This window comes from Rana temporaria, chromosome 11 (assembly GCF_905171775.1).
Source record: "Rana temporaria chromosome 11, aRanTem1.1, whole genome shotgun sequence".
Classification (NCBI taxonomy): domain Eukaryota; kingdom Metazoa; phylum Chordata; class Amphibia; order Anura; family Ranidae; genus Rana; species Rana temporaria.
The window spans coordinates 26,354,955-26,382,463 of NC_053499.1; the positions used below are offsets into that span (position 1 = coordinate 26,354,955).

General features: G+C 44.4%; 1 protein-coding gene across 4 annotated transcripts in view; it reads left to right on the forward strand.

Moving 5' to 3' along the window:
• Positions 1–22,063, forward strand: part of MYBPC3 (myosin binding protein C3) — a 174,679-nt gene extending 152,616 nt beyond the window's left edge. For all 4 annotated transcript variants that reach the window (XM_040328243.1, XM_040328245.1, XM_040328244.1 and 1 more), the window contains 9 exons: positions 3,547–3,714; positions 5,285–5,373; positions 7,332–7,527; positions 7,632–7,771; positions 9,405–9,564; positions 11,588–11,724; positions 14,302–14,488; positions 16,877–16,909; positions 21,735–22,063. In XM_040328243.1, the coding sequence (XP_040184177.1) occupies positions 3,547–3,714; positions 5,285–5,373; positions 7,332–7,527; positions 7,632–7,771; positions 9,405–9,564; positions 11,588–11,724; positions 14,302–14,488; positions 16,877–16,887 (1,088 nt within the window). In that variant the 3' untranslated portion in view covers positions 16,888–16,909; positions 21,735–22,063. The remainder of the gene's footprint in view (positions 1–3,546; positions 3,715–5,284; positions 5,374–7,331; positions 7,528–7,631; positions 7,772–9,404; positions 9,565–11,587; positions 11,725–14,301; positions 14,489–16,876; positions 16,910–21,734) is intronic.
• Positions 22,064–27,509: the final 5,446 nt, after the last annotated feature.

Below are 27,509 nucleotides of genomic sequence, written 5' to 3' on the forward strand. Positions count from 1 at the left end.
AAACTCTGACTTGTTGTGTTGGGTAATTATGGGTTAATGGGATTTACTCCTTCTAAATATACTGGTTGCCTGGCTGTTTTTAGAATTGGTACTTCAGAATGTAAAGTCTAAAAACATGACCTGTTGGGGTGCCTTGAGGACTGGAGTTGAGAAACACTGGCCTAGGCGACCGAAACGGAAGTGGGAACAGGTGACTGTCAGATTCTGGTACCTGCTCCTTATATTGGTGATCAGTGGAAAGAATGCTCCTTATGTTGGTGGACAGTGGGAAGAATGCTCCCTACATTGGTGGTCAATGGGAAGAAGGTCCCTTACATTGGTAGTCAGTGGGAAGAATGCTCCCTACATTGGTGGTCAGTGGGAAGATTGTTCCTTACATTGGTGGTCAATGGGAAGAATGCTCCCTACATTGGTGGACAATGGGAAAAATGTTCCTAAAAATTGGTGGTCAATGGGAAGAATGTTCCTTACATTGGTGGACAATGGGAAGAATGTTCCTTACATTGGTGGTCAGTGGGAAGAATGCTCCCTACATTGGTGGTCAATGGGAAGAAGGTCCCTTACATTGTTAGTCAGTGGGAAGAATGCTCCCTACATTGGTGGTCAGTGGGAAGAATGCTCCCTACATTGGTGGTCAGTGGGAAGAATGTTCCTTACATTGGTGGTCAATGGGAAGAATGTTCCTTACATTGGTGGTCAATGGGAAGAATGCTCCCTACATTGGTGGTCAGTGGGAAGAATGTTCCTAACATTGGTGGTCAATGGGAAGAATGTTTCTTAAAATTGGTGGTCAATGGGAAGAATGTTCCTTACATTGGTGGTCAATGGGAAGAATGTTCCTTACATTGGTGGTCAATGGGAAGAATGCTCCCTACATTGGTGGACAATGGGAAAAATGTTCCTTAAAATTGGTGGTCAATGGGAAGAATGTTCCTTACATTGGTGGTCAATGGGAAGAATGTTCATTACATTGGTGGTCAATGGGAAGAATGTTCCTTACACTGGTGGTCAATGGGAAGAATGTTCATTACATTGGTGGTCAATGGGAAGAATGTTCCTTACACTGGTGGTCAATGGGAAGAATGTTCCTTACATTGGTGGTCAATGGGAAGAATGCTCCCTACATTGGTGGTCAGTGGGAAGAATGTTCCTAACATTGGTGGTCAATGGGAAGAATGTTTCTTAAAATTGGTGGTCAATGGGAAGAATGTTCCTTACATTGGTGGTCAATGGGAAGAATGTTCCTTACATTGGTGGTCAATGGGAAGAATGCTCCCTACATTGGTGGACAATGGGAAAAATGTTCCTTAAAATTGGTGGTCAATGGGAAGAATGTTCCTTACATTGGTGGTCAATGGGAAGAATGTTCATTACATTGGTGGTCAATGGGAAGAATGTTCCTTACACTGGTGGTCAATGGGAAGAATGTTCATTACATTGGTGGTCAATGGGAAGAATGTTCATTACACTGGTGGTCAATGGGAAGAATGTTCCTTACACTGGTGGTCAATGGGAAGAATACTGTTTATATTGGTTTTCAGTGAAAGAATTGTCCTTAGATTGGTGGTCAGTGGGAAGAATGCTCTTTACATTGGAAGTCAGTAGGGAGAAAGCTGCTTACACTGGTGGTTAGAATGCTTCTCATACAAATAACTAAAAAAACTAGTGTCAGTGGTTACATACCTGAGTGTCAGAATATGGTAAAGGAACCCCTAGCAACCTCTGGAAAGCCTTGGTTAATAAAGCCCACTTACAGTGGGGATCGAAAGTTTGGGCACGCCAGGTAAAAATTTGTATTAATGTGCATAACGAAGCCAAGGAAAGATGGAAAAATCTCCAAAAGGCATCAATTTCCAGATTAGACATTCTTATAATATGTCAAAAAAAAGTTAGATTTTATTTCCATCATTTACACCTTCAAAATTACAGAAAACAAAAAAATGGCGTCTGCAAAAGTTTGGGCACCCTGCAGAATTTATAGCATGCACTGCCCCCTTTGCAAAGCTGAGACCTGCCAGTGTCCTGGATTGTTCTCAATCATCGTCTGGGAAGATCAGGTGATGTCAATCTCAAAGGTTTTAAATGCCCAGACTCATCTGACCTTCCCCCAACAATCAGCACCATGGGTTCTTCTAAGCAGTTGTCTATAAAACTGAAACTGAAAATAGTTGACGCTCACAAAGCTGGAGAAGGCTATAAGAAGATAGCGAAGCGTTTTCAGATGTCAATATCCTCTGTTCGGAATGTAATTAAGAAATGGCAGTCATCAGGAACAGTGGAAGTTAAAGCAAGATCTGGAAGACCAAGAAAAATATCAGACAGAACAGCTCGCAGGATTGTGAGAAAAGCAATTCAAAACCCACGTTTGACGGCACGATCCCTCCAGAAAGATCTGGCAGACACTGGAGTTGTGGTACACTATTCCACTATAAAGAGATACTTGTACAAATATGGTCTTCATGGAAGAGTCATCAGAAGAAAACCTCTTCTACATCCTCACCACAAAAATCAGCGTTTGAACTTTGCAAATGAACATATAGACAAGCCTGATGCATTTTGGAAACAAGTTCTGTGGACCGATGAGGTTAAAATATAACTTTTTGGCCGGAATGAGCAAAGGTACGTTTGGAGAAGAAAGGGCACAGAATTTAATGAAAAGAACCTCTGTCCAACTGTTAAGCATGGGGGTGGATCAATCATGCTTTGGGGTTGTATTGCAGCCAGTGGCACAGGGAACATTTCACGAGTAGAAGGAAAAATGGATTCAATAAAATTTCAGCAAATTTTGGATGGTAACTTGATGTCATCTGTGAAAAAGCTGAAGTTAAAGAGAGGATGGCTTCTACAAATGGATAATGATCCTAAACACACCTCAAAATACATGGGGGATTACATCAAGAGGCGTAAACTGAAGGTTTTGCCATGGCCTTCACAATCTCCTGACCTCAACATAATTGAAAATCTATTGATAGACCTTAAAAGAGCAGTGCGTGACAGACAGCCCAGAAATCTCAAAGAACTGGAAGACTTTTGTAAGGAAGAATGGGCAAAGATACCTCAAACAAGAATTGAAAGACTCTTGGCTGCCTACAAAAAGCGTTTACAAGCTGTGATACTTGCCAAAGGGGGCAGTACAAGATATTAACCCTGCAGGGTGCCCAAACTTTTGCAGAAGCCATTTTTTTGTTTTCTGTCATTTTGAAAGTGTAAATGATGGAAATAAAATCTAACTTTTTTTGACATATAAGAATGTCTAATCTGTAATTTGATGCCTTTTTGAGATTTTTCCATCTTTCCTTGGCTTCGTTATGCACATTAATACAAATTTTAACCTGGGGTGCCCAAACTTTCGATCCCCACTGTATTTCTAGAAAGTATAATTTGTTGGAAACACTTTCTTACCTATCCAGGCATTGTCCTGAAAAGGGGAAGGTTTCCCCAGCACCAGACATTTGTCTATCTATTGGTGGCTTGGCAACTTTATCTCCTTTCATCTTAATCTCTTGGTTACCTCTGTTCTCACTGTGTCTTTATTGCCTTCTACAGCCTCAGAATGGGTACCGGCTCTTCAAGGCCTGACTGAAAGGACCTCAGTTATGATAAGAGACCTGCCCACCGGGGAGAGACTCACTTTCAGGGTCAAGGCCATGAACCTGGCAGGACCCAGCGACCCATGCACCATGAAGGAGCCTGTGACCATCCGGGAGATCATGCGTAAGTTCACTAAAATGAGACATGATGGAGGATAAAGAAGAAGCCTAGCCAATCCTTTTTTCAGTGTTGGCTAGTGCAAGGAGGGGTGTCAGGTTGTATTGCTGTCTGGTATGAGGATTGCCAACTCTTCCAACAAAAAGTGGTTGGGATCAGGCAACAGATGTCCTGGGTCTTATTAATGAAATTGTCAATAGATTGATTTTGAAAAGGCCTAATATTATGTGCTTTTTCCTAAATGCACATAATATAACCGGATAATAACTTTTATAGCTAATGTTGATCTGGGGAATATCTGATATCTAATTGAATCTTGGGGGTTAAGGAAGGTATTTTTCCCCCTCTGGAGAAAAATTGGATCATGCTTTATTGTTTTTTTTTTTGCCTTCCCCTGGATCAACGGTGGGTATAGGATTGTGTATATGGAGGTTTTCTATTTGTGTATTTTTTTTATTTCTGTGTTGGTTGAACTTGATGTCTTTTTTCAACCAGATTAACTGTGTAACTATGTAAAACAGTAAATTCCCTAGTACAGTTTCTTCTTTCCTTTCTGGAGGTGTTTAACTACTTTGCTGGACCAGCTCCTCTGCCCCTCCCTCAATTGCCTACATAACATTTTATGTAGCTGCTGGAGGAGGAGATAAGGGTAATACTATTGTAGCGCTACCCCCTCAGATCCCTGATGGTTCGTTCAAGCCCTTTTAGATAACCTGCCTCCGGGTTCTCCTCAAGCCGATCCCCCACTGAACGGCATACAGCCTGGGATCTCCTCAGTAGAAGGGGGACCCAGTAAGTCACTGGGGCCCCTTGGTAGCATCAGTTGCTCCGGACCAGGAGGGCCCAGAGTCTGGAACTCCGCGTATCGCGCGACCCCAGGCCAGGTAGGCCATAGTGGTGGGGCCTGCGACGTGCGCACACCCCAAAGGTGGGTGCCATACCTGGAACCAGGAACCCGCGAAGAACCAAGAACAACGGCCTCCGCCACAGAAATACCCCCTCCCAGCATGCACAGTGAGGCTCAACTCCTCTCACTGGCTGCTGAGAAGAAGTGGCTCCGCCTGGATCCCCTGGCGCCACCTGCCGTCCAGAGATGAGACCGTATCTCTGAACACACAGACTGACCCACAGAACAATCCAGAATTTAACAAAATTAAGAATGAGAGCAACTTATCTCTCTCATTCTCCCACTAATTTTAGCGTAGTGCCCTTACTGAAAGTAAAGGGGGCGCTACACTATTGATTAGACATGTATTGCATGTTGATTTTGGGGTAGTCTCCATTGGGTATATCCTCATCTGCTAGATATATGGGGTGATGAGGTGCTGGCCCCTATTTAGAGGGCTGATATCTTTAATGTTTTGGTATTGACATTGTGGGTTTCAATATCTTCTGTATTGTATATGTTTTTTTTGTACGTGTTCTACTGATGGCGGTTCTTTTGTACTGACAATAAAAATGTTAAAAGTAAAAAAATGTCCCTAGCTGAGACAGCAGTTAAAACCTGCCAGAGGTTGCCACTCTAAAAAAATGCTTTTGCTGGAAACACTTTCTAACTTTGTTTCCTTCCTTACAGAAAGGCCAAAGATCTGGCTCCCTCGTTACCTGAGACAGAAATTCGTGAAGAGGGTTGGTGAGACGGTGAACATTGTTATTCCATTTCAGGTATGACCAGAGACTGGGTTGTTTCATATACTCAGAGTTTGTGGTTGTATGTATAGGCATTGGGTGAACTCGGCACAGAGAGTCTCGTACATCGAACTCATTGATCTTTAGCCTGCATGCACACTAGCATTTTTTTTTAAGTAAAAAAAAAATATTAGAAAAAATGCTACTCCTAGACGCTGAAGCTCAAAAAACACTAATGCCGCGTACACACGATCGGGCTTCTCGGCAATGAAAACACCGCCGAGAAACCCGACGGGAAAACCGAGGACCGGCTTGGTCCCTTTTCCCCGTGAAGGGCCGGTTTTCCTGACATGTTTTCTCTTGGTCGAGAAAACCGGCCGTGTGTAGGCCAGTTTTCTCTATGGGAAAACTGCAGAAGAAAAAAACGCCGCGATTCGCGACGAGAAAAATTAAAACATGTTCTAAATTTTCTCGTTGTGTTTCTCGGCGGTTTTCTCGTCGGAAAAACTGCTGGAGAGCCTACACAAGGCCGTTTTTCTTGTCCAAGAGAAGACATGACAGTTTTCCCGACGAGAAAACTGATCGTGTGTACGCGGCTTGATAGCCTGAAGCAGTGTGCATTGACACATAAAATGACACTTCTAACAGCTTCTAGGAGCAGAAAAAAATGCTACTAACAGCTTCTAGAAGCTTAAAAAACAAGTGTACTGCGCTCGGTATATGTCGGCGCAGTATTCAAAACTCGGCGCGGGTATCGGCGTATACCACGCACCCACGATTTTGCCCTGATTTTCAGGGGGAAAAAGTGCGCGGTATACGCCGATAAATACGGTATTTAAGAATTCCTTTTGTGGTCCCCAGTAGTTGGTGTATTATTGTATATCTGTGCTGAGAAGACAGCGACGAGTGATGTCAGGGTACACAATGAGCAGAAGTATGGGAAGACGAGTGAGGGGAATGAGGGGAATGACAAATGCAGGCCAGTACAATGCTGAGATTCTGATTGAGGACAACGGCTGAAAATACAAGCCATGTGCTGGTTAAATTTAGGCAACTGAACTGATTTGAAATGCAAGAGGATAGGCAAGACATGCGCATACAGGAGATGCAACTGAAATAGAATGAGATCACAAATGAGGACAATAAAGGACATGGGAAAAAAAAGACCAACTAATCAGATGGATCTACATTATGAATTTCGCTCGTCGCTCGGCTGCCCCCGCCGCCATCCTCGGGGAGGGAATCAGGAAGTGAAGCGTTGCGGCGCATCGTCACTGGTCCCCGCTGTCTCCTGGGACCGTTGTGTTTGCCAGGAGACAGCGGGGGGTGACACGAAGGGGGGTGACTCCAGCGGGAGTCTATTCCCGGAAGTGGTGCGAATACCTGTATTATACAGGTATCTGCACCCCCTCCCCCCTGAAATGTGACAGGGGGGAGGGTTCCAAAAAGCGGAGGATCACTTTTTGTGTGGACCTCCGCTTTAAGGTGAAAAAACATCTGATGATTACCACCCCCCCAGCCCCCGTTTTACTTACCTGAGCCCTGGAAAGTACCACGTCACGAACACGCTCTTCCTTTGCCCTGGCTTCTCGGCTTAATTGGATAGATTGATAGCAACGCAGCCATTAGCTCGCACTGCTGTCAATCAAATCAAATGACGTGGGCGCCGGGGGGCGAAGCCGAGTCCTACACTCAGTGGCATATGGACGCCGAATGCAGGAATCTGGAGTGTGCCTGCAAGGTAACCCCCTTGGGAGAGCGCTTCCCAGAGGGGGATTAGCTGAGGCGGGGAGGAGCCGAGAGAGCCGCCAAGTGACCCCAGAAAACGCCGTTCAGGGCCACTCTGTGCAAAACAAGCTGCACAGTGGAGGTAAGTATGACATACTTGTTATTTTAAAATAAATAAATGCAAACCTTTACAACTACTTTAAGCAGGAGTGACAAGTGTTTGTTTATAACAATACTTTGGCTGTAATACAATTTTATTGTTATAGGGAAAGCCTCGCCCTGTGGTCACCTGGCTGAAGGATGGACAGCCCATTGATCCAAAACAGATCGGTATCAGGAACAGTGAAGCTGACACCATCCTCTTCATCAGATCAGCCGAGAGGCATCACTCTGGACAGTACCAAGTTAAGATCCAGATTGAGAACTGTGAGGACTCGGCTACCATCGCTATCCAGATAGTGGGTAAGTGGCTGTAATTGAGGGGAACGAAGCAGACAGGTACAAGACCTAGCAAAACTATTGTATGTGTTTCAAATGGAATTTTATGAGGAATCCTTTTCTTCTAGACAAGCCCAGCGCTCCTCAGAAATTGAAGATTGTGGAAGTGTGGGGATTCAATGTGGCTATAGAATGGGCTCCACCCCAGGATGATGGAAATACTGAGATAACGGGTTATACCATCCAAAAAGCAGATAAGAAGACTATGGTGAGTTCTGGGGGGGGCATAGAATATTATGTTGTCACACTGGGATCCAAAAGAACTTTTATTTTTTGCATCACTCTCACTCCATGTCTTTATGGACCTTGCTTTGTGAACTGGAAGGGGCCAAACTGTTTCCACAAAGTTCGAAGCATGAGATAGTCCAAAATTACTTGGTATCCTGAAGCCTTGAGAGCTCCCTTCACTGGAACTAAGGGGCCAAGCCCAACCCCTGAAAAACAACCCCACACCATAATCCCCCCCCCCCCACACACACACACCAAATGATTTGGACTGGTGCACAAAGCAAGGTCCATAAAGACATGGGCCCGGATTCAGGTAGAATTGCGCATTATTTATGGAGGCGCAGGGCAACATTTTTGCCCTGCGCCCCCGCAAATTTGCTCCGCTGCCCTTGATTCACGGAGCAGAAGCTCCGTAAATTGCGCGGGCGCGCCGGCAAAATGCCCGGCGCAAGAGCGCGCAATTTAAATGATCCCGTAGGGGGCGGGAATCATTTCAATTAGGTGCGTTCCCGCGCCGATCGTAGAGCGCATGCTCCGTCGGGAAACTTTCCCGACGTGCATTGCGGCAAATGACGTCGCAAGGACGTCATTTGCTTCAAAGTGAACGTGAATGCCGTCCAGCGCCATTCACGATTCACTTACGCAAACTACGTAAAATTCAAATTTCGCGACGCGGGAACGACGGGTATACGTAACATGGGCTGCCCCTGCTAATAGCTGCCCCTGCTAATAGCAGGGGCAGCCTTGTGCGAAAACCGCCGTACGGAAACGACGTAAATTGCGTACGCAGGGCTCGCGCAACGTTGTGAATCGGTGTTAGTATGCAATTTGCATACTATACGCTGAGCACAACGGGAACGCCACCTAGCGGCCATCGCAAGAATGCAGCCTAAGATATGCGGGCATAAGAGCCTTATGCCGCGCAGATGTTAGGCTGCAGTCGGCGTAACGAGGTTCCTGAATCAGGAGCACTCGTTACGCCGGGGCAAGTAAGCAATTGCGCTGTTTAACCTATGGCTACACAGGCGCAATTGCTTCTTGAATCCACCCCACTGATGAGCGAGTTTGGTGTGGAGGAACTTGATTGGCCTGCAGAGTCCTGACTTCAACCTTTGGGATGAATTGGAGTGGAGACTGCAAGCCAGGCCTTCTCATCCAACATTAGTGCCTGACCTCACAAATGTACTTTTGGAAGAATGGTCAAACTTTCCCATAGACACTCCTAAACCTTGTGGACGGCCTTCCCAGAAGAGTTGAAGCTGTTATAGCTGCAAAGGGTGGGCCAACCCAATATTGAACCCTACAGAATAAGACTGGGATGCCATTAAAGTTCATGTGCGTGTAAAGGCAGGAGTCCCAATATTTTAGAAAGATATTCAAGAGCTCCATTTGAGTTTCATGAACCTAAATAGAATCTTCAAAGCTCCATAAATGAACTGCTGACTTACCAGTACAAAAAGTACAGTACGGAGTGCCCTTTTATGACTATAGGGTAAACTGTGGCCACCCTGGAGAGGGCGCCCCAAACATTCTAAGCAGGAGGTAACATTTGGATAGTTTTTTTTCTTTTTACCATGATATTTATATTCTTTTCTCACCGCTTACCTTCTCAGGAATGGTTCACCGTGTTTGAACACTACAGACGTCTGCACTGTGTGGCGTCTGATCTGATCATGGGTAATCAGTACCACTTCCGAATTTTCAGTGAGAACATGTGTGGACTCAGCGAAAATCCTATAACCTCCAAAGACTTTGCAACTATAATGAAGTCAGGTAAGAAGTTGACTTTAGGCAGATGACGATATTCAGGGCCATCTTTAATATTGATTGGACCCTGGGCAAACATTTTATTGGGCTCCCCCCTCTATCATTACACAGGACTCCTCCACCAAACTACCCTCATCATTACCAAAGGCCTCCACCCCCATACTACCCCATTCATTACACAGGACTCCCCCCCCCCCAATCTACCCTCATCATTGCCGAAGACCCCCACCAAAATACTACCCCCTTCATTACATAGGACCCCCTCCATCATACTACCCTCATCATTACAGAAGACCTTCTCCCCCATCCTTACACAGGACCCCCTTCCCCCTTTGAATTCGAACGTTCGAGTCCCATAGACACCAATGGGGTTCTAAATGTTCGCGCAAACGTTCGGTCCGTTCGAAGGTTCTGGTGCGAACCGAACGGGGGGGGGGGGGTGTAATATCAAAGGTCTGATATGTTAAGGGCCAGAAATGCTATAAAAAAAATACTTTGAAAACGACACATGCAACAGTAACCAAATAAGGGCCAAGTATGAACCTTCTCACCACACCGCAAACATGACTGTAATTTTCCCAGGATTCACATTAAAGTATAATAATAATCTACTAGGCAAATAGAGTTGCAATCACATTACAACGTACAAAACTAGAGGAACAAAAGCTAGCTTCTCTATAAAACCTAGTCGGATTTCTGCTGTTAATAGGCAGGGTACAAATGTAAGAATGACTATGGTTGCCAGAAGAAAACTAGATGCTTTTATAAAATATCTCTTTAATTGCTTGATCCGATAGATACAGCTTATGGCCCAACATTTACTTGTATGTTTTCGATAAATTTGACAGGTCACATTCATTACAGAGCTGTCATTCACTCATAGCACAGGCTATTGCTCTAGCAGTTATCAGCAGTCATAAAAGCAGCCCAGGAAGGCATTGTGCTTGAATGACAGCTTCGTTCATCATAGTGATGAATGGATTCTATCAAACAATCCGTATAATGCTTGGAAACTCCAGGCGATGAGCTGCTGCCTGTCAGGCTTATCACCTGTCTGAGTGAACTATGAGTCTCTCCTTTCCAAAACAATTACGTAAAATTAATTCTGCCCACAGACAGGAGGAAGTTTTCACAAAGGACAAGGATCCAAGAGTCTCTTCGCATAATTTGCAGATTTTTGAATAGTAAACAACAGGGCTCAAGTCCTGCGGGAACGCGCGAGAACGGAGTCCCTGCACTTTTTTCACAGCAGGAACGCAGTTCCCTTTGCAGGACTAGAGCAGCCGAGCCGCCCGAGCCAATCCTTTACTAAGCGGCGATGCCCAGCTCGAGTCACTGTCAGGGGCAGGCGAACCTTAGTAATCCTTTATGTTACTGGCCGCTTCCTGTATATGGATTCATCGGGTAGTGTGCAGGTATTCCGTCACTTCCTCGATTTTCATTGTCTTCCCTCTGGCCTTCATATTACACATTTCTTTTCCCGGGAGGGATCACACAGTGAAGCAAAGCTTGTCATAGGGTTCCACCTTATGTTTCCATTGAAGCACTTCTGCAATGTTTTCTACATCGTGTACTGTATCCTGTGTTCTACATTACCTAGCTCATTGCATGAATGTATTCTAGTCTTTGTTCCACTAGAACAAGGGTCTCCAAACTTTCTAAACAAAGGGCCAGTTTATTGTCCTTCAGACTTTAGGGGGCCAAACTGTAGCTAGTGGGAGTGGAAATTTTCCTGGCATCAGTGCAACTAAACATCGTCCCATGCCCCATCATTGGGAGGCATGGTGCCCAATTGGTGGTGTCAGTTTCAGAAATGGCACCTCATTGTTGGTGTCAGTAGGCAGAATAGTGTCTTGTATCAGTGGGAGGAATAGTGCCCCAAGGGCTGGATAAAGGCAAGTAAAGGGCCGCATCCGGCCCCCGGCCACAGTTTGGAGACCACTGCACTAGAAGGAAATATATCTGGTGTAGGTACATAAGGGGATCTTAGCTTGCTAATCATATGCTTTTTTTTTCTTCCTTTCCCCAGGCACTGAATATAAACCCCCCAATTACAAAGATCACGAGTTTGAGGAGGCCCCCAAGTTTACGCATCCACTTGTGAATCGCTCCGTAGTTGCAGGGTACAATGCGACTCTCAGCTGTTCTATACGTGGGACACCCAAGGTAAGAGCTTTGTCTTGTTTATATACAGTACATACACAGACTTGGATACCAGTGGCTTTTATATTGATAAAATAATATATGCACAAATGTACTGTATTTCCTATAGCATACACATTTTAGCCTTTATCTAGTAGAACAGGGTTTCTGTTTCAATCGTTTTCATATGTGAAGGGCTGTCCCTACCTACCCACAACCCCGGAAACAGGATTAGGGGCCCAGGTACATTTTTTGCAAGTCGTTCAGATACTAAGTAAGAACAGGGTTTCTCAGGCAGAGTTCCATGGAACCCTAGGGTTCCTCCAGAGGTTGCTAGCGGTTTCTTGCTCAATGAACAATTTCTCAGATACGTTTCCACTGACACCATTGATCTTTTTAGCTATCTGTAAGGGGATACGTCTTCCCAATGACCACAAGTGTAAGGAGCAGCATTCCTACCACTGACCATCACACTAATGTATCATGGGTTGTAGATGTGGTCATTTTTAGCAGGGGTCCCCTGAGACAGGAAAGTGATTTCAAAGGTTCCTCTGCCTTGAAAAAGATTGAGAAAGGCTGTAGTAGAAGATACTGAAATTGTTCTGTAGTGTTGAAGAAGATTCATAGCTGACCAAGCCACTTCTTCACTTCCTAGAGTGTCAGGAACAGCCTTTATTTTGTACGTTATACTGAGGGCTGACTTTACTGTCAAGCACAGAAGTCTTGTCCTGTAGGCTGTAGAGACAGAGGCAGCTTTTCCCTGTATTAATTGGCTGATCTCCATTATCAGTGGGAGCACCCATCTCATGTAAGGTTATTTACTATAGAACTGAAAGACTCTATATAAATTATAGAAAAGAGACAGGACACTATGGTGGAGAGAATGTGGCTGTTCACCCCGATAAAAATGATGAAAAGAATTTTCCCAAATGGGGTTATTGCGCAGCTCAAAAGGAAAGAGGTAATACCATGTAATAAAAAAGTTGTGTTTATTCACATGTTAAAAAGTGGACAAAAATTGGGTAGCATAAATGGATGGAGCATGAGTTGTATCAAGTACACAAACAGCGTTTACATAAATGTATAACAAGCAGTACACAAACAATGTTTATACAGTCAAAAATGTGCATTGTAGTAAAAACAATCTAACGAACGTTTCGACCTTTGAAGGTCTTCTTCAGAGAGTTTGTGTGGCTGGAAAGGAACATATAGTGGTTAGACATCTCATGATCATAGTTTAGGTAATAAGAGATACATTGTTGGTTTTACAAAAAGCCCTTTTTGTAAAACCAACAATGTATCTCTTATTACCTAAACTATGATCATGAGATGTCTAACCACTATATGTTCCTTTCCATCCACACAAACTCTCTGAAGAAGACCTTCAAAGGTCGAAACGTTCGTTAGATTGTTTTTACTACAATGCACATTTTTGACTGTATAAACATTGTTTGTGTACTGTTTGTTATACATTTATGTAAACGCTGTTTGTGTACTTGATACAACTCATGCTCCATCCATTTATGCTACCCAATTTTTGTCCACTTTTTAACATGTGAATAAACACAACTTTTTTATTACATGGTATTACCTCTTTCCTTTTGAGCTGCGCAATAACCCCATTTGGGAAAATTCTTTTCATCTATATAAATTATAAAGAGATATTTAGTTTGGGCCAGAATATCACAGAGGATTGTGTTGCAAATGGGCCAAGAAATCTGTTCTGGGTTCCTTTGTGGGCGCAGGCCAACCTCAAATTATTCTGTTATTTTAGACAGTCGTGCAAATGAAAGCTGCACTCCACATATTCCATACTGAATAATATACAATTTATTGAATGCCAGAATACACAGAGTTTAGCTTTCTTTCGTATAAGCAGAGGCGGCTCTAGGCTTTATGAGGCCTTAGGCAAAACTTGACATGGGGCCCCATTCACACCCATGATGGGAAAAATAATTCAAAGGACAATAGCCTCTTCCCCACAACCCTGGCCGGTGGTTGTGGGGGTCTGCGGGCAGGGGGCTTATCGGAATCTGGAAGGCCTCCAGATCCTGCTCTTTAATAACTAAGGAGCGGGGGCCACCAGGCGATGTCACCTGCTGAACCTGCCCCCTTGTGACGTCATTAACTGAGGGCATGCTGGGTCATTGACGTCACAAGGGGTGGTGTCACCGATATTCACTGGTTGTTAGGGACGCTGGCAGCCCCGCTTCTGAGTCAGGGCTCTTAACGCTGCCTGAGCACAGCAACGTTAACGTCCCCTGTCCCTCAAAACTGGGGTAATGCATTGGGTAAGTTAGGTGGCCGCGAGGCCTCTTTGAGTGTGAGGCCTTAGGCGCCTGCCTAATTTGCCTAATTAAAGAGCCGCCTCTGCGTATAAGTGTTACATTCCCACCACCTGAATGTAACTCTATTGGTGGCTCAATTTGGTTTTGTCAGCATTCCTATGTTGGACGCATTATGTGTTTCAATTAAAAAAGATGTTCATACCCCAAGAGTATTTTTTTATAATTTTGTATTATTTTCTCTACTGTTTTATAAGAAATGTAATATAATTCTCACACTTCCTGACCTTTTCTACCATCTCTTGAATTTCTACAGCCCAAGGTTACTTGGTACAAGAACAAGATGGACCTGTCTGGAGAGGCTCGTTACAGGTCTTTCAGTAAGCAGGGAGTACTGACCCTAGAATTGAGAAAGCCTAGCCCCTTCGATGGAGGTGTCTACACCTGCAAAGCTGTGAATGAACATGGAGCAGCAGAGACTGAATGCAGACTGGAAGTCCGAGGTGAGCTTCAGATATATAATCTGTATACAAGCATGTCTCCGTAAATTGTCACATCAACCCATACTTATACCAATAAGACCATTGGATTGGACTAAACCATCTTCAAGTAATATCACATACTTCCATTGAACTAACTACTACTTCTTTGGAAGTGTGGCCGTTTCACAGAATGTCAACCTGCCTTGTTTTGGCCAAAAATTACACTTTGATAATACCCCTTATACAAGTCACGACTAATATGTGAAAAAAAGAAATTCAGTTTTAAATACAATCAACCTCACTGATTAATCTTTCTGAATTGAGAACAATTCTTGGTGGAAGGAATCAATCAGATCCTCCAATTCATTTGCTGATATTTCTCTTGAGACATGAAAAGCCAAATGCTATTGGCTAGTTTGTTGTCAAGTGGTGGGCACACTGTTGTTGATATATAGAATTATCACACATTTGTACATATTGGTTGGCCTATGTTTAGCTCTGGGGTTGTGGGTTAGTCCTGCAGTCAGGAAATTAAAGTGGTTGTAAACCCACATTTTTGACTGTTGCCTACAGGTAAGCCTATAATAAGGCTTACCTGTAGGTATAAAGAATATCTCCTAAACCTGTATGGTTTAGGAGATATTCCCCTCGCAATGCGCCGCTGATTGCAGAGGCGCATGCGCGGGGGGGGATCCTCGGCTGAAGGGCCGGCCCCGCCGACCCATGCCGGATTGAAATCTCCCCCGCTCCAGCCAATCACAGCGCTGGAGCGGCGATACCCGGAAGACACGCTCGGCTCGGCGTGGACCAGGTAAGTTCCCTACCTCGTTCCAACGTAAGTATTTCATAATGAGCTAATATGCGGTGCATACTAGCTCATTATGGCTTTTGCCTTGCAGGTGTAAAAAAAAAAAAAATGTATATGTGGGTTTACAACCGCTTTAAGCAAACAGTAACAAAATGAATCAAGGGGCACATTTTTAGAGCGCAGTATGTTAGTTCTGTCACCCTTAAGCCTCGTACACACGATCGGACTTCCATCCGACTTTTCTGTGGATTTTGTTCTGCATTTTTGTTGTGAACTTGTTCTGCATACACACGGGCCAACATTTTCAGCCAACATTCACCAAATCACGTGTTTTTTCAGCGCTTTACCGCCACCCATTGGGCAACTTCTGCTATTGTTGTGTGATGTTTAGCATGGGTTCCGAGAATGCGTGTTTGTACTTTGGATTTTAGTACACACGATCGGATAAACCGACGTAACAGATTTATTGCCCAAGAGTTGGTGAGCATGAACAGTCAACTTTTGTTGTCGTTAATTCAGCCAATAATAATTGTCTGATGGAGCATACACACGGTCGGATTATCCGACACAACACGTCCATCAGACAATTATGGCCATAAAATTGGATCGTGTGTACGGGTCTTAAGACGGGAAGTATATTATTGGCTGAATCATCAGGTGAAAATAAAACAAAAGCGAATGCACCCATCACATTTACGAATAAGGGAAAAAAAATTGCGCTAACCAAAAAAGTAAACAGATGTGAATCCCAGAAGGCTGCAATCACGTGTTACAAACACAAATATAATGGAAAAAATAAAAAACTGTGCCAATTAAAAAATATACATAGCAGAGAGCAAGTATAATTATATCAGAATAAACAAAAAAGTCCAATTAAGTTGAATAATGAACAAAACGCCTCAGATTCGTAAATCAGGGCGAACAACACACAGGTGCACTTGATATCCGTGGGAACCACCACCACATGGAGAGCAGCTTACCAGATAGTAGATAAACAACAGCCGTGTATAGTAATCCACGGCAGGATGGAACCAGGGTGAACAAAGCCACGGGGGGGGGTTTAAATCCTCGGATTATGGAGACATCAGATCCGTGTTAAACAGCCAATCCATAGGTCATGCATAATAAAGGAAACCGGACCATAGCGTAATATCGTTTAAACTCCGGTTTCATAAAAAAGTGTAAAATCCTACTTACAAACATCCATGTAAATTAGGCATATAAAAACAGATGCCGGCCGGCATAACAGGAGCCCTTCCTCCTAACGTAGAACGCGGTGACGTCACTGCACGCCGTCCCAGACGCGTTTCGTCATAAGTCTGACGTTTACGAATAGTTAAGCTACATTTTTGTTTTTCAGTTTAAATACTCTTTAAATGATGCTTCATCTCAGTAGGAGTAGGAGTCTGTATGGGTGATTGTTTTTTTTTTATAAAGGTGAGCTAACCCTTTAACAGTACTGTAAACAGATTCTGAGTAAGGTCAGAATGGGAATGTCCTTTCAGAATTATGGGGAGGAATATGACTTAGGCCTGTGGGGTTTGAAGTAACCTAACAAAGCTTTAAATCTTGTAAATAATGATTTCTATTTTCTTCTACAGTGCCGCAGTAAATGACTGGATGGTGGCTGGCAGGTAGGTGTCCTTTGGGTGCTTTATGAGGGCCGTACATCTCTAATTTGTCCTTACACTGTGATATGGTGCCAATGTTCAGTTTTCAGGTAGAGGTTCCTTCTAAGGATCTAAACACTAGACAACTTTATAATGGTCTGTGTTGATGGGCTTTTGTTCAAGTCAGATGGGGTTTGCAGTCCCATACAAACCTATAGGATTGCAAAACCTACTTGAAGTAGGTCAAATGCATGATGGAAGCAGGTCAACTGCAAATCCAAGGCAGATCCAATTAATGTATTATCTCAAATTGATGTTAAACTGATGCCATCGACACAGGCCCCATCTCACAGATGCAGGCCCTAATAATTCTAACTGTAAGGATCCATGCAGGGAGGTGTCCAAGGGGGTGCTCTATGGGGGCCGTATGTCTCTGATCTGTCCTTACATTGTAATATGGCACCATTGTTAAATTAGAACTGAAGGCAAAACTTTTTTTTCCCATTTTGGATAGAGTATGGTTATAACCCCTGTGTGCTATCTTTCTACCCATTTGGGCATATTCCCCTTCATTTCATGTCCATAGCCAAAAAAGAAGGAAGAATAAATCCCACAAAGTGAGAGAATCCCTGTTTTGTCTCCAGGGTCACCAGAACTAGTGTCCCCAATTGGAAGATTTTCCCTTATTTCCTGTTATGGGAACAACCCACAATTTGTGATTTTCCTTCACTCTCGGCAATAACAGTAAAGAGGACAAATATGGTAAATCTCCCTAACAGGGGCACAAGCAACAATGAAAACCCGACGTTCTAATCCCTCTCCTCTCAATCCAAAACTGAAAAAAGGTTTTGTCTTTAGTCCTGATATGTCCCTATATTGTAATAAGGTATCATTGTTAGACTAGAACTGAAGGCAACACTTCCTTTTTTTCCATTTTGGATAGAGTAAAGCCTAGTACACACGATAGGTTAACCAAAGGACAACGGTCTGAAGGACAGTTGTCATAGGTTAACCGATGAAGCTGACTGATGGTCCGTCGCGCCTACACACCATAGTTTAAATAACCGATTGTGTCAAAACGCGGTGACGTAAAACACGACGACGTGCTGAAAAAAACGAAGTTCAATGCTTCCAAGCATACGTCGACTTGATTCTGAGCATGCGTGGATTTTTAACCGATGGTCGTGCCTACTAACGATCGGTTTTAAACCTATCGGTTAGGAATCCATAGGTTAATTTTAAAGCAAGTTGGCTTTTTTTTAACCTATGGTTAAATAGCCTATGGGGCCCACACACGATCGGTTTTGACTTTCAGACCGTTGTCCTCTGGTTAACCTATCGTGTGTACGAGGCCTAAGGCATGGTTATAACCCATGTAAGTTGTTTTTTACCATCTTTACACCTATTGGGTAGATTTACCTTCACTTCATGCCCATAGCCAAGAAGGAAGAAGAAATCCCCCCAATGTAAGAGTCACCAGAACTAGTGTCCCCAATTGGAAGATCTTCCCTTATTTCCTGTTATAGGAACAACCCAAATTTTGTAATATTCCTTCACGTTTGGCGACAACAGTAAGGAAAAATGCAAAGGGCACATCCAGCAATGAAAACCTTACATTCTAATCCCCCTCCTCTGGAAAAAAAGGTTTTGCCTTTAGTTATACTTTATTTTTTATGTAGAACTTCATGTTAGAAATCTGAACGCAAGAGAGCTCTATTATAATTATAACTGGAAGGATCCAGGTAGGGAGGTGTCCTGAGGGTGCTCTACAGGGGCCATATATCTCTGATCTGTCCTTACATTGTAATAGGGTGTCATTGTTAGACTAGAACTGAAGGCAAAACTTCCTTTTTTTCCATTTTGGAGTTAGGCCTCGTACACACGATAGGTTAAACAGAGGACAACGGTCTGAAGGACCGTTTTCATCGGTCAAAACCGATCGTGTGTGGGCCCCATAGGTTATTTAACCATAGGTTAAAAAAAAGCCAACTTGCTTTAAATTTAACCTATGGATTCCTAACCGATAGGTCAAAACCGATCGTTAGTAGGCACGACCATCGGTTAAAAATCCACGCATGCTCAGAATCAAGTCGACGCATGCTTGGAAGCATTGAACTTCGTTTTTCTCAGCACGTCGTTGTGTTTTACGTCACCGCGTTCTGACACGATCGGTTATTTAACCTATGGTGTGTAGGCACGACTGACCATGAGTCAGCTTCATCGGTTAACCCAGTGATGGTGAACCTTGGCCCCCCAGATGTTTTGGAACTATATTTCCCATGATGCTCAACTACATTGCACAGTGCATGAGCATCATCGGAAATGTAGTTCCAAAACACCTGGGGGGCCAAGGTTCCCCATCACTGGGTTAACCTATGATAACAGTCCCTCAGACAGTTGTCCTCTGGTTAACCTATCGTGTGTACGAGGCTTAAGGGATGGTTATAACCCCTGTAAGTTGTTTTTTGCCATCTTTACACCTAGTGGGTAGATTTCACTTCGCTTTATGCCCATAGCCAAGCAAGACGGAAGAAGAAATCCCCCCAATGTAAGTGTCACCAGAACTAGTGTCCCCAATTGGAAGATCTTCCCTTATTTCCTGTTATGGGAACAACCAAAAAATGTGTGATATTCCTTCACTTTTGGCGATAACGGTAAGGAGGACAACTACTGAGGGCACAATCAGCAATCAAAACCTTATCTCGAAAAAAAGGTTTTGCCTTTCGTTATACTTTATTTTTTATGTAGAACTTCCTGTTAGAAATCTGAACACAAGACAGCTCTATTATAATTATATCTGGAAGGATCCAGGCAGGAGGGGTGTCCTCAGGGTGCTCTACATGGGCCATACATCTCTGATCTGTCCTTACATTGGAGGAGGCATGAAAGTTCAGTTTCTATGTAGTGTATCCCACTAGGGATGTGAGCACAAGACAGACTTCTATATTATTTGGGCTCTGTAGTCATCAATGCGTTTAAGGAACCCGGACTGGTAAAAAGAAATAACTCGTCCAGAAGCCAGGGATCACATTTCAAGGATCACGGAGAACATGTCTGCCTGCTTACTCTGTGTCTTTAAATGTAAAAAGGCATCTTGTGGTTCTTGGAGGTATATCTTTCCCTGTGACAGCTGGCAGCATGTCCGGATACCGGATTGTAGTCAGTGGAAGCTTGGCATCGTCTGCGCCTGTAAAGCTAAACAGCTGTCAGTAGAGCTCAGCTGGGTCGTGCTATAAAGTGCCGTAACTGTCACGTTTACGGGCAGGTTTTATTGGGTCCAGGAACACAGCCTTCTTCTTGGGTCCAACACAGTAATAGAGGAATTAATGTGAGCCGTCTACGAAGGCCATAAAACATGAGCTAAGGAGAATGGTGGGAATGAGTCTGCTCCATGTATTGGGTGTGAGCCATACGCAAGTGGGAGGGGGAATTCGCTCAGTATTGGGAATGCACCCACTACGCAGCATCACTCAGTGGTATGTTATAATGGTCAGTGACCAGAACCCTACTGACTGCAAGAGAAATATCATTGGTTTATTGTTAAAAAATGACTACAAACGAGTTAAAAAAATATATTGGCCCAGATTCACAAACGAGATACGACGGTGTATCTCCAGATACGCCGTCGTATCTCCGAGTTGCGCTGTAAATATGCAGTTATGATCCGACGTACGCCTGTCGGATATAAGGGAAATCTATGCGTAACTGATTCTAAGAATCAGGCGCATAGATATGCGCCTGATTCTTAGAATCAGTTACGCATAGATTTCCCTTAGATCCGACAGGCGTAAGTCGGATCATAACTGCATATTTACGCTGGCCGCTAGGGGCGTGTACGCTGATTTACACGTCAAAATATGTAAATCAGCTAGATACGCAAATTCACGAACGTACGCCCGGTCGATGCAGTACAGTTACACCATTTACATTAGGCTTTTCCCGGCGTAAAGTTACCCCTGCTATATGAGGCGTAAGTGCGGCGTACCAATGTTAAGTATGGCCGTCGTTCCCACGGCGAAATTTAAAAATTTTACGTTGTTTGCGTAACTCGTCCGTGAATGGGGCTGGACATAATTTACGTTCACGTCAAAACCAATACGTCCTTGTGGCGTATTAGGAGCAATTTACACTGGGAGATTTCCACAGACGTGTTGGTGTTGGTGGCACCGCAGAGGGGGATGGTGGCACCGCAGAGGGTGGGGGATGGAGACAGGGGTTGTTGGTGGCCCTGCAGAGGGGGATGGAGGCAGGAGGTGATTGGAGGCAGGGGGAGATTAAAGGCATGGGGAGATTAGAGGCAAGGGGAGATTATGGCACTGTAGAGGGGGGTGAAGGCAGGGGGTGATTGGAGGCAGGGGGTGATTGGAGGCAGGGGAGATTGTGGCAGGGGGAGATTGTGGCACCGCAGAGGGGGGTGAAGGCAGGGGGTGTTGGTGGCAGAGGTGGGTGAAGGCTGGGGGTGTTGGTGGCAGAGGGGGGTGAAGGCAGGGGGTGATGTGACTAAATAATTTGCCCTTATTATATCGAAAATAACAAAAATATGTTTTTTTTACCTTAATATCTACCTTAAATCACATTGCTATTTGCCTAGCGTAATTGTTTGTAGCCTAAATACTGAAATTTGCACCTAAAAATTTAATTTAGTAACTTTTGTGAAATGCCAGTAAAAACGTGGCTGCGCCCGTAAATTTTGGGTGTTGTGTCAGCAAATTTCAATCTGGTAGGTTGGCAACACTGATGTACAACTGTTACTATTGTTTGTATTGTTATTTATGCAGTATGTCTACAAGTTCATTGACACGAAATTGAGCAAAATAAATTGATGCCCCTCTTGCTCTTTCCTCTGTAGGTGGCGCTGTCAGGAAGAAGGATTTGATCTTGGAATTCGCTATCCGTATTCTTCAGTCATTTTATAACAGACACACATACAACTCCCATACACACTACAACGTTCTGATTACTTCATATCCGCAGATTGTATTGTACTGTCACTCTGATACTTGGCTTGGTATTCTGCAGAAGACATGAGCTTGGATTGATGGTTTTTGTTGTTGATATTTTCTAGACTATGACGGGTAGGTGAGATAATAGTAATAATAGTGCCATAATAAAATATGTAAGTACGATAAGTGATTTTGGAAGGTGAAATAAAACAATAAAGAATGCAGAATATTTTTAGAGCGTGTTTTCATTGTGTGCGTTCTTCTCTAATACAGAGTGAGCAGCAATCCGTCCCTGTTTGGTCCATTGGTCAACCTCACAGGCCCCTTTCACACTTGTGAAACTTGTCCTGCAACTTGGGACTGCAAAGTCTCATGACAAGTCGTACCCCATGATTTCCAATGAGTACCATTCATATCTGTGCGACTTATAGTTGCAGCGACTTCAAAGTAGTCCCTGTACTACTTTGGTCCGACTTTGATGCAAGTTGAGGTCCATATAATCACACACATAGGTTGGACTTGTGTCTTTTTTTACCTCACCTACTATGTAACTATGTAACACAGGCATTTCCTGAAATCGCGGCGAAATCGTGGTAAACTCACAACAAAATCGTGCAACTTTTAAGTCGCGGCAGTGTGAAAGGGGCCTAAAAGTCAAAGTGAAGCCTCAGTTTAAAGACTGATGACCATGGACATTACAGGCTGAACAGTCCCCTAACGTAAGACTCCCGGATCTCTTCTGCACCCGGGGAGCAACAGATAGCGTGTTCAACAACCTGTACAAGTAAATGGCTGTAAACCAGTGCCACAAAATGAAGGAGGCAGACGCAGGGAGATTCTTGCACTGCAGGTTTGTAGGTACAGCTTCCTCTCCAGCATAGAGAACTGGAAGCAGCACAGCAGCGACATCACCAAATCTCATGAGACCAGCAGTCATAGGCAGCAGCGCCTCTCAGACATACAGCTATTAGGCTATAGGCACAGGACTGCTCAGGCACCCTCACATACCAAGAATTGCACTGCTATTTTTCAGGAGGAACTCAAAACAAAAACAATAATTTTCAGGATACTGCTTAGGTACAAATAAATATTTCTAGATATTCCATATATCACACCAAATCTTCATTGTTTGAGTTCAGGTCCAGTGGCAGGCCTTTCCAAGGGATGCAAGTGAACCAGCTTTGTGTTCTCCACATTGGGCTAGATTCAGGTAGCTGCGTGCATTATTACGGCGGCGCAGCGTATCGTATTTACGCTGCGCCGCCGTAAGTTATAGAGGCAAGTGCTGTATTCACAAAGCACTTGCCTCCTAACTTACGGCGGCGTAGCGTAAATGGGGCCGGCGTAAGCGTGCCTAATTCAAATGAGGATGAGGGGGTGTGTTTTATTTAAATTAATGTTGACCCCAAGTATTTTACGTTTTTTACGATTGTTCGTGAAAGAATCCCAGTGCGCATGCTCGAAATTCCGCCGCAAATCGTCATTGCTTTCGACGTGAAAGTAAATGACGTCCAGCCCTATTCGCGAACGATTTACGCAAACAACGTAAAAAATTCAAAATTCGAAGCGGGAACGACGTCCATACTTAACATTGGCTGCGCCTCATAATAGCAGGAGTAACCTTACACCGAAAAAGCCTAACGTAGACGACGTAACTAAATTGAGCCGGGCGTACGTACGTTTGTGAATTGGCGTATCTAGGTGATTTGCATATTCTATGCCGAAAACAACGGAAGCGCCCCCTAGCGGCCAGCGTAAAATTGCACACAATCATACGCCGCCATATTCAAGTTACGTCGGCGGAGGAAGCCTATTTTTTCAACGTATCTGCCTTTGAGAATCGGCGTAAAGATACGACGGCGCAGATTTGAAATTACAGCGGCGTATCTGGAGATATGCCGCCGTAACTTGTTGCTGAATCTAGCCCATTGTGTTCTCAAGGACAAGCGGGAGGACTCATTCTAAGTAAATACATTCCTGCCAGACCGTGAGCTAACAATGTGGTTTACAGCGCTGGGAGAGTGATAATTGGAAGGGAAGTTCAATGCCCACTTGCTGTCCTTGAGATCCTAACAGGACGTAGGTCATCTGCAGACATTGGGGTTGATTTACTAAAGGAAAATATACTGTGATCTGCAGTTGCTCCAGAGTTTAGTAAACAAGGGAAAGCTTTACTTTGCAAAGATTACTCAATCAAATGCAAGGAAAAAAAAACAATACATTTTTTGCAGTCACGTGATTGGATAATAGAAATAAATAGAGCTTCCCCGCAGATCTAGAGCAACTTTAGTAAAACAACCTCGCTGTCACAATGTCTTCTATTTCACAGAATACATTCTTACACCATGCCCTTCGCTAACCAATAACCTGAATAACTGTAGATTATAGTGCAGCATTTCTCAACTATTTTACCCCAAATTAACTCATAAATTATTTTTAGGTCTCAGGGCTAAAACCAATTCTTTGCAGGTAGGTGAGAAAATGCTCCTTACATTGATGGCCAGCAGGGCTGGACCGGGACAAAAATGTGGCCCTGGACTTCATCCAGACCGGCCCAGGGCACAACACATCAGGGTACTGTGCACATCAGGGCACGGTACATAGCTCAGCACATCACGACACGGTACAGAGCTCAGCACAGAGTTTAGCACATCAGGGTACAGTGCACATCAGGACACGGTACAGAGCCCAGCACATCAGGGCACACAGCACATCAGGGTACAGTGCACATCAGGGCACGGTACAGAGCTCAGCACATCACGGCACGGTACAGAGCTCAGCACATCAGGGCACGGTACAGAGCTCAGCACATCACGGCACGGTACAGAGCTCAGCACATCACGGCACGGTACAGAGCTCAGCACATCACGGCACGGTACAGAGCTCAGCACATCAGGGCACGGTACAGAGCTCAGCACATCAGGGCACGGTACAGAGCTCAGCACATCACGGCACGGTACAGAGCTCAGCACATCACGGCACGGTACAGAGCTCAGCACATCAGGGCACGGTACAGAGCTCAGCACATCAGGGCACGGTACAGAGCTCAGCACATCACGGCACGGTACAGAGCTCAGCACATCAGGGCACGGTACAGAGCTCAGCACATCAGGGCACGGTACAGAGCTCAGCACATCACGGCACGGTACAGAGCTCAGCACATCAGGGCACGGTACAGAGCTCAGCACAGAGTTTAGCACATCAGGGTACAGTGCACATCAGGACACGGTACAGAGCTCAGCACATCAGGGCACGGTACAGAGCTCAGCACAGAGTTTAGCACATCAGGGTACAGTGCACATCAGGACACGGTACAGAGCTCACACATCAGGGCACACAGCACATCAGGGTACAGAGCACAGCCCATCAGGGCATGGGGAACATCAGGGCACAACATGTACAGGGCACCGCACATCACATCAGGGCCCATCACAGCACATCAGGGCACACAACATTGAGGCACACCACACTGAGGCATGGGGCACATCAGGGAACATAGCACAGCAGGGCAGGGCACATCAGGACACAGGGCACATCAGGACACAGGGCACATCAGGACACAGGGCGCAGGGCACATCAGGACACGGGGCACATCAGGACACGGGGCACATCAGGACACGGGGCACAGGGCACATCAGGACACATGGCACATTAGGGCACAGGGCACATTAGGGCACAGGGCACATTATGGTGCACATCGTTTACCAGCCAGCATAAAGAGTAGCACAGGAATCGTGTGTAACATGTTCTCTCTCCTGTCACAGCACTCACTCGGCTTCCCGGCAGCCCCTCCTCTCTTCTCGTCCATCCCAGATGATGTCACAAGCAAATGGGGATGGATGAGAAGAGAGGAGGGGCCGCCGGGGAGCAGCGTGAGTGCCGTGACAGGAGAGAGAACAAATTACACACGCTTCCTGCGCCACTCTGCATGCTTGCTAAATCTCGATCTACCCGTCAGGCGCCAGTTGTCGGCGATTGACAGTCACCTATACTAATTAGGTGACTACTGAAGGCAATTGGTTCCACTAGATTTTAGTTAGTGGTATCATAGTGGAGGGGGCTGAATACAAGCTTTTCACATATTTATTTGTAAAAAAAGGGAAAACCATTTATCATTTTCCTTCCACTTCACAATTATGTCAAAAAGGTGACTCGAGTATAAGCCGAGGGGGGCATTTTCAGCACAAAAAAATGTGCTGAAAAACTCGGCTTATACTCGAGTATATACGGTAAGTTAATGTCAGGTAGAGAAGAGGGCTTTGACAAGAAATATTTTTTTATTTGGTGCCACTTGATCAAGAGACACAGAAATATCTGCTGTTGAGCTTTGGTACCCAATATACAGGGTGGGCCATTTATATGGATACACCTTAATAAAATGGGAATGGTTGGTGATATTAACTGTTTGTGGCACATATATATATATATATACACAGTATATGTGAGGGGGGAAACTTTTCAAGATGGGTGGTGACCATGGCGGCCATTTTGAAGTCGGCCATTTTGAATCCAACTTGTGTTTTTTCAATAGGAAGAGGGTCATGTGACACATCAAACTTATTGGGAATTTCACAAGAAAAACAATGGTGTGTTTGGTTTTAACGTAACTTTATTCTTTTATGAGTTATTTACAAGTTTCTGACCACTTATAAAATGTGTTCAATGTGCTCTCCAGTGACATGCGGCGAGTGCTACGCTGTGGGCTCTTGCTGAATGAAGCTAGGACAGCCACTGATGTTTCTTTATTAGACCCCTTTCACACTGGATACGCCTATAGCGCAGCGTTAAAATCGCGGTAGAACACCACGATTTTAACGCGATTTTAAGGCTCCGCTATAGGCGTATCCAAAAAAACTAACAAAAAAACAATCCAATGTCCGTGATATAGATGGGGCTGGTGCAAGGATTTTTGACACCCTAGGTGAAACCTGTAAGGTGAGGGGTCACCTGGGGTCACCTGTACGTTCACACTTGTGTTTTGCTACCTTTGCTCTGGGTGGAAGGAGTCCTACGATCGATCGGCCAATCATCAGCAAGACACTAACACAAAAATCATGTAGAAAGATTACAATTTATTTCCGGGATTCAGCTGGTTTTACTAAAAAAACTGAGGTACGCCCTCTTCTTCGTGGACCAGCCAATCAGGTTACAATATTTTTTACAGTAGATATTTGCCTGGAGATAAATGTTTTTATGTAAATGTGATAAAACAAAAGTTTGCCTAGAGATAATAATATATATTCTGACCACATCTCTCATTGCTCATCTTATTTCTATAAATGTTTATAAAACTTCACACATGTCTGCAGAATATTCACCATCCACTCTTCTTTGTAAAGAATATTTCACACATTGCTTTAGCCGCAAGCTTTACGTTTCCTGTGCTTTTCACAAACGAGAATTTGTAATATAAAATGATTTAAAATGATTGAGTCTAATAGGAAAATAAAGGCCAATACTCCCTTGTTCCTATATCAGACCAGACCACCCAAAACAAAGGGGTATCCCCACTTTCCTTTCAACACCTCATGAAGTGCCCATCAAATGCAGCCTCACCAGCGCCCATCAAATGCAGCCTCACCAGCGCCCATCAAATGCGGCCTCACCAGCGCCCATCAAATGCAGCCTCACCAGCGCCCATCAAATGCAGCCTCACCAGCGCCCATCAAATGCAACCTCAC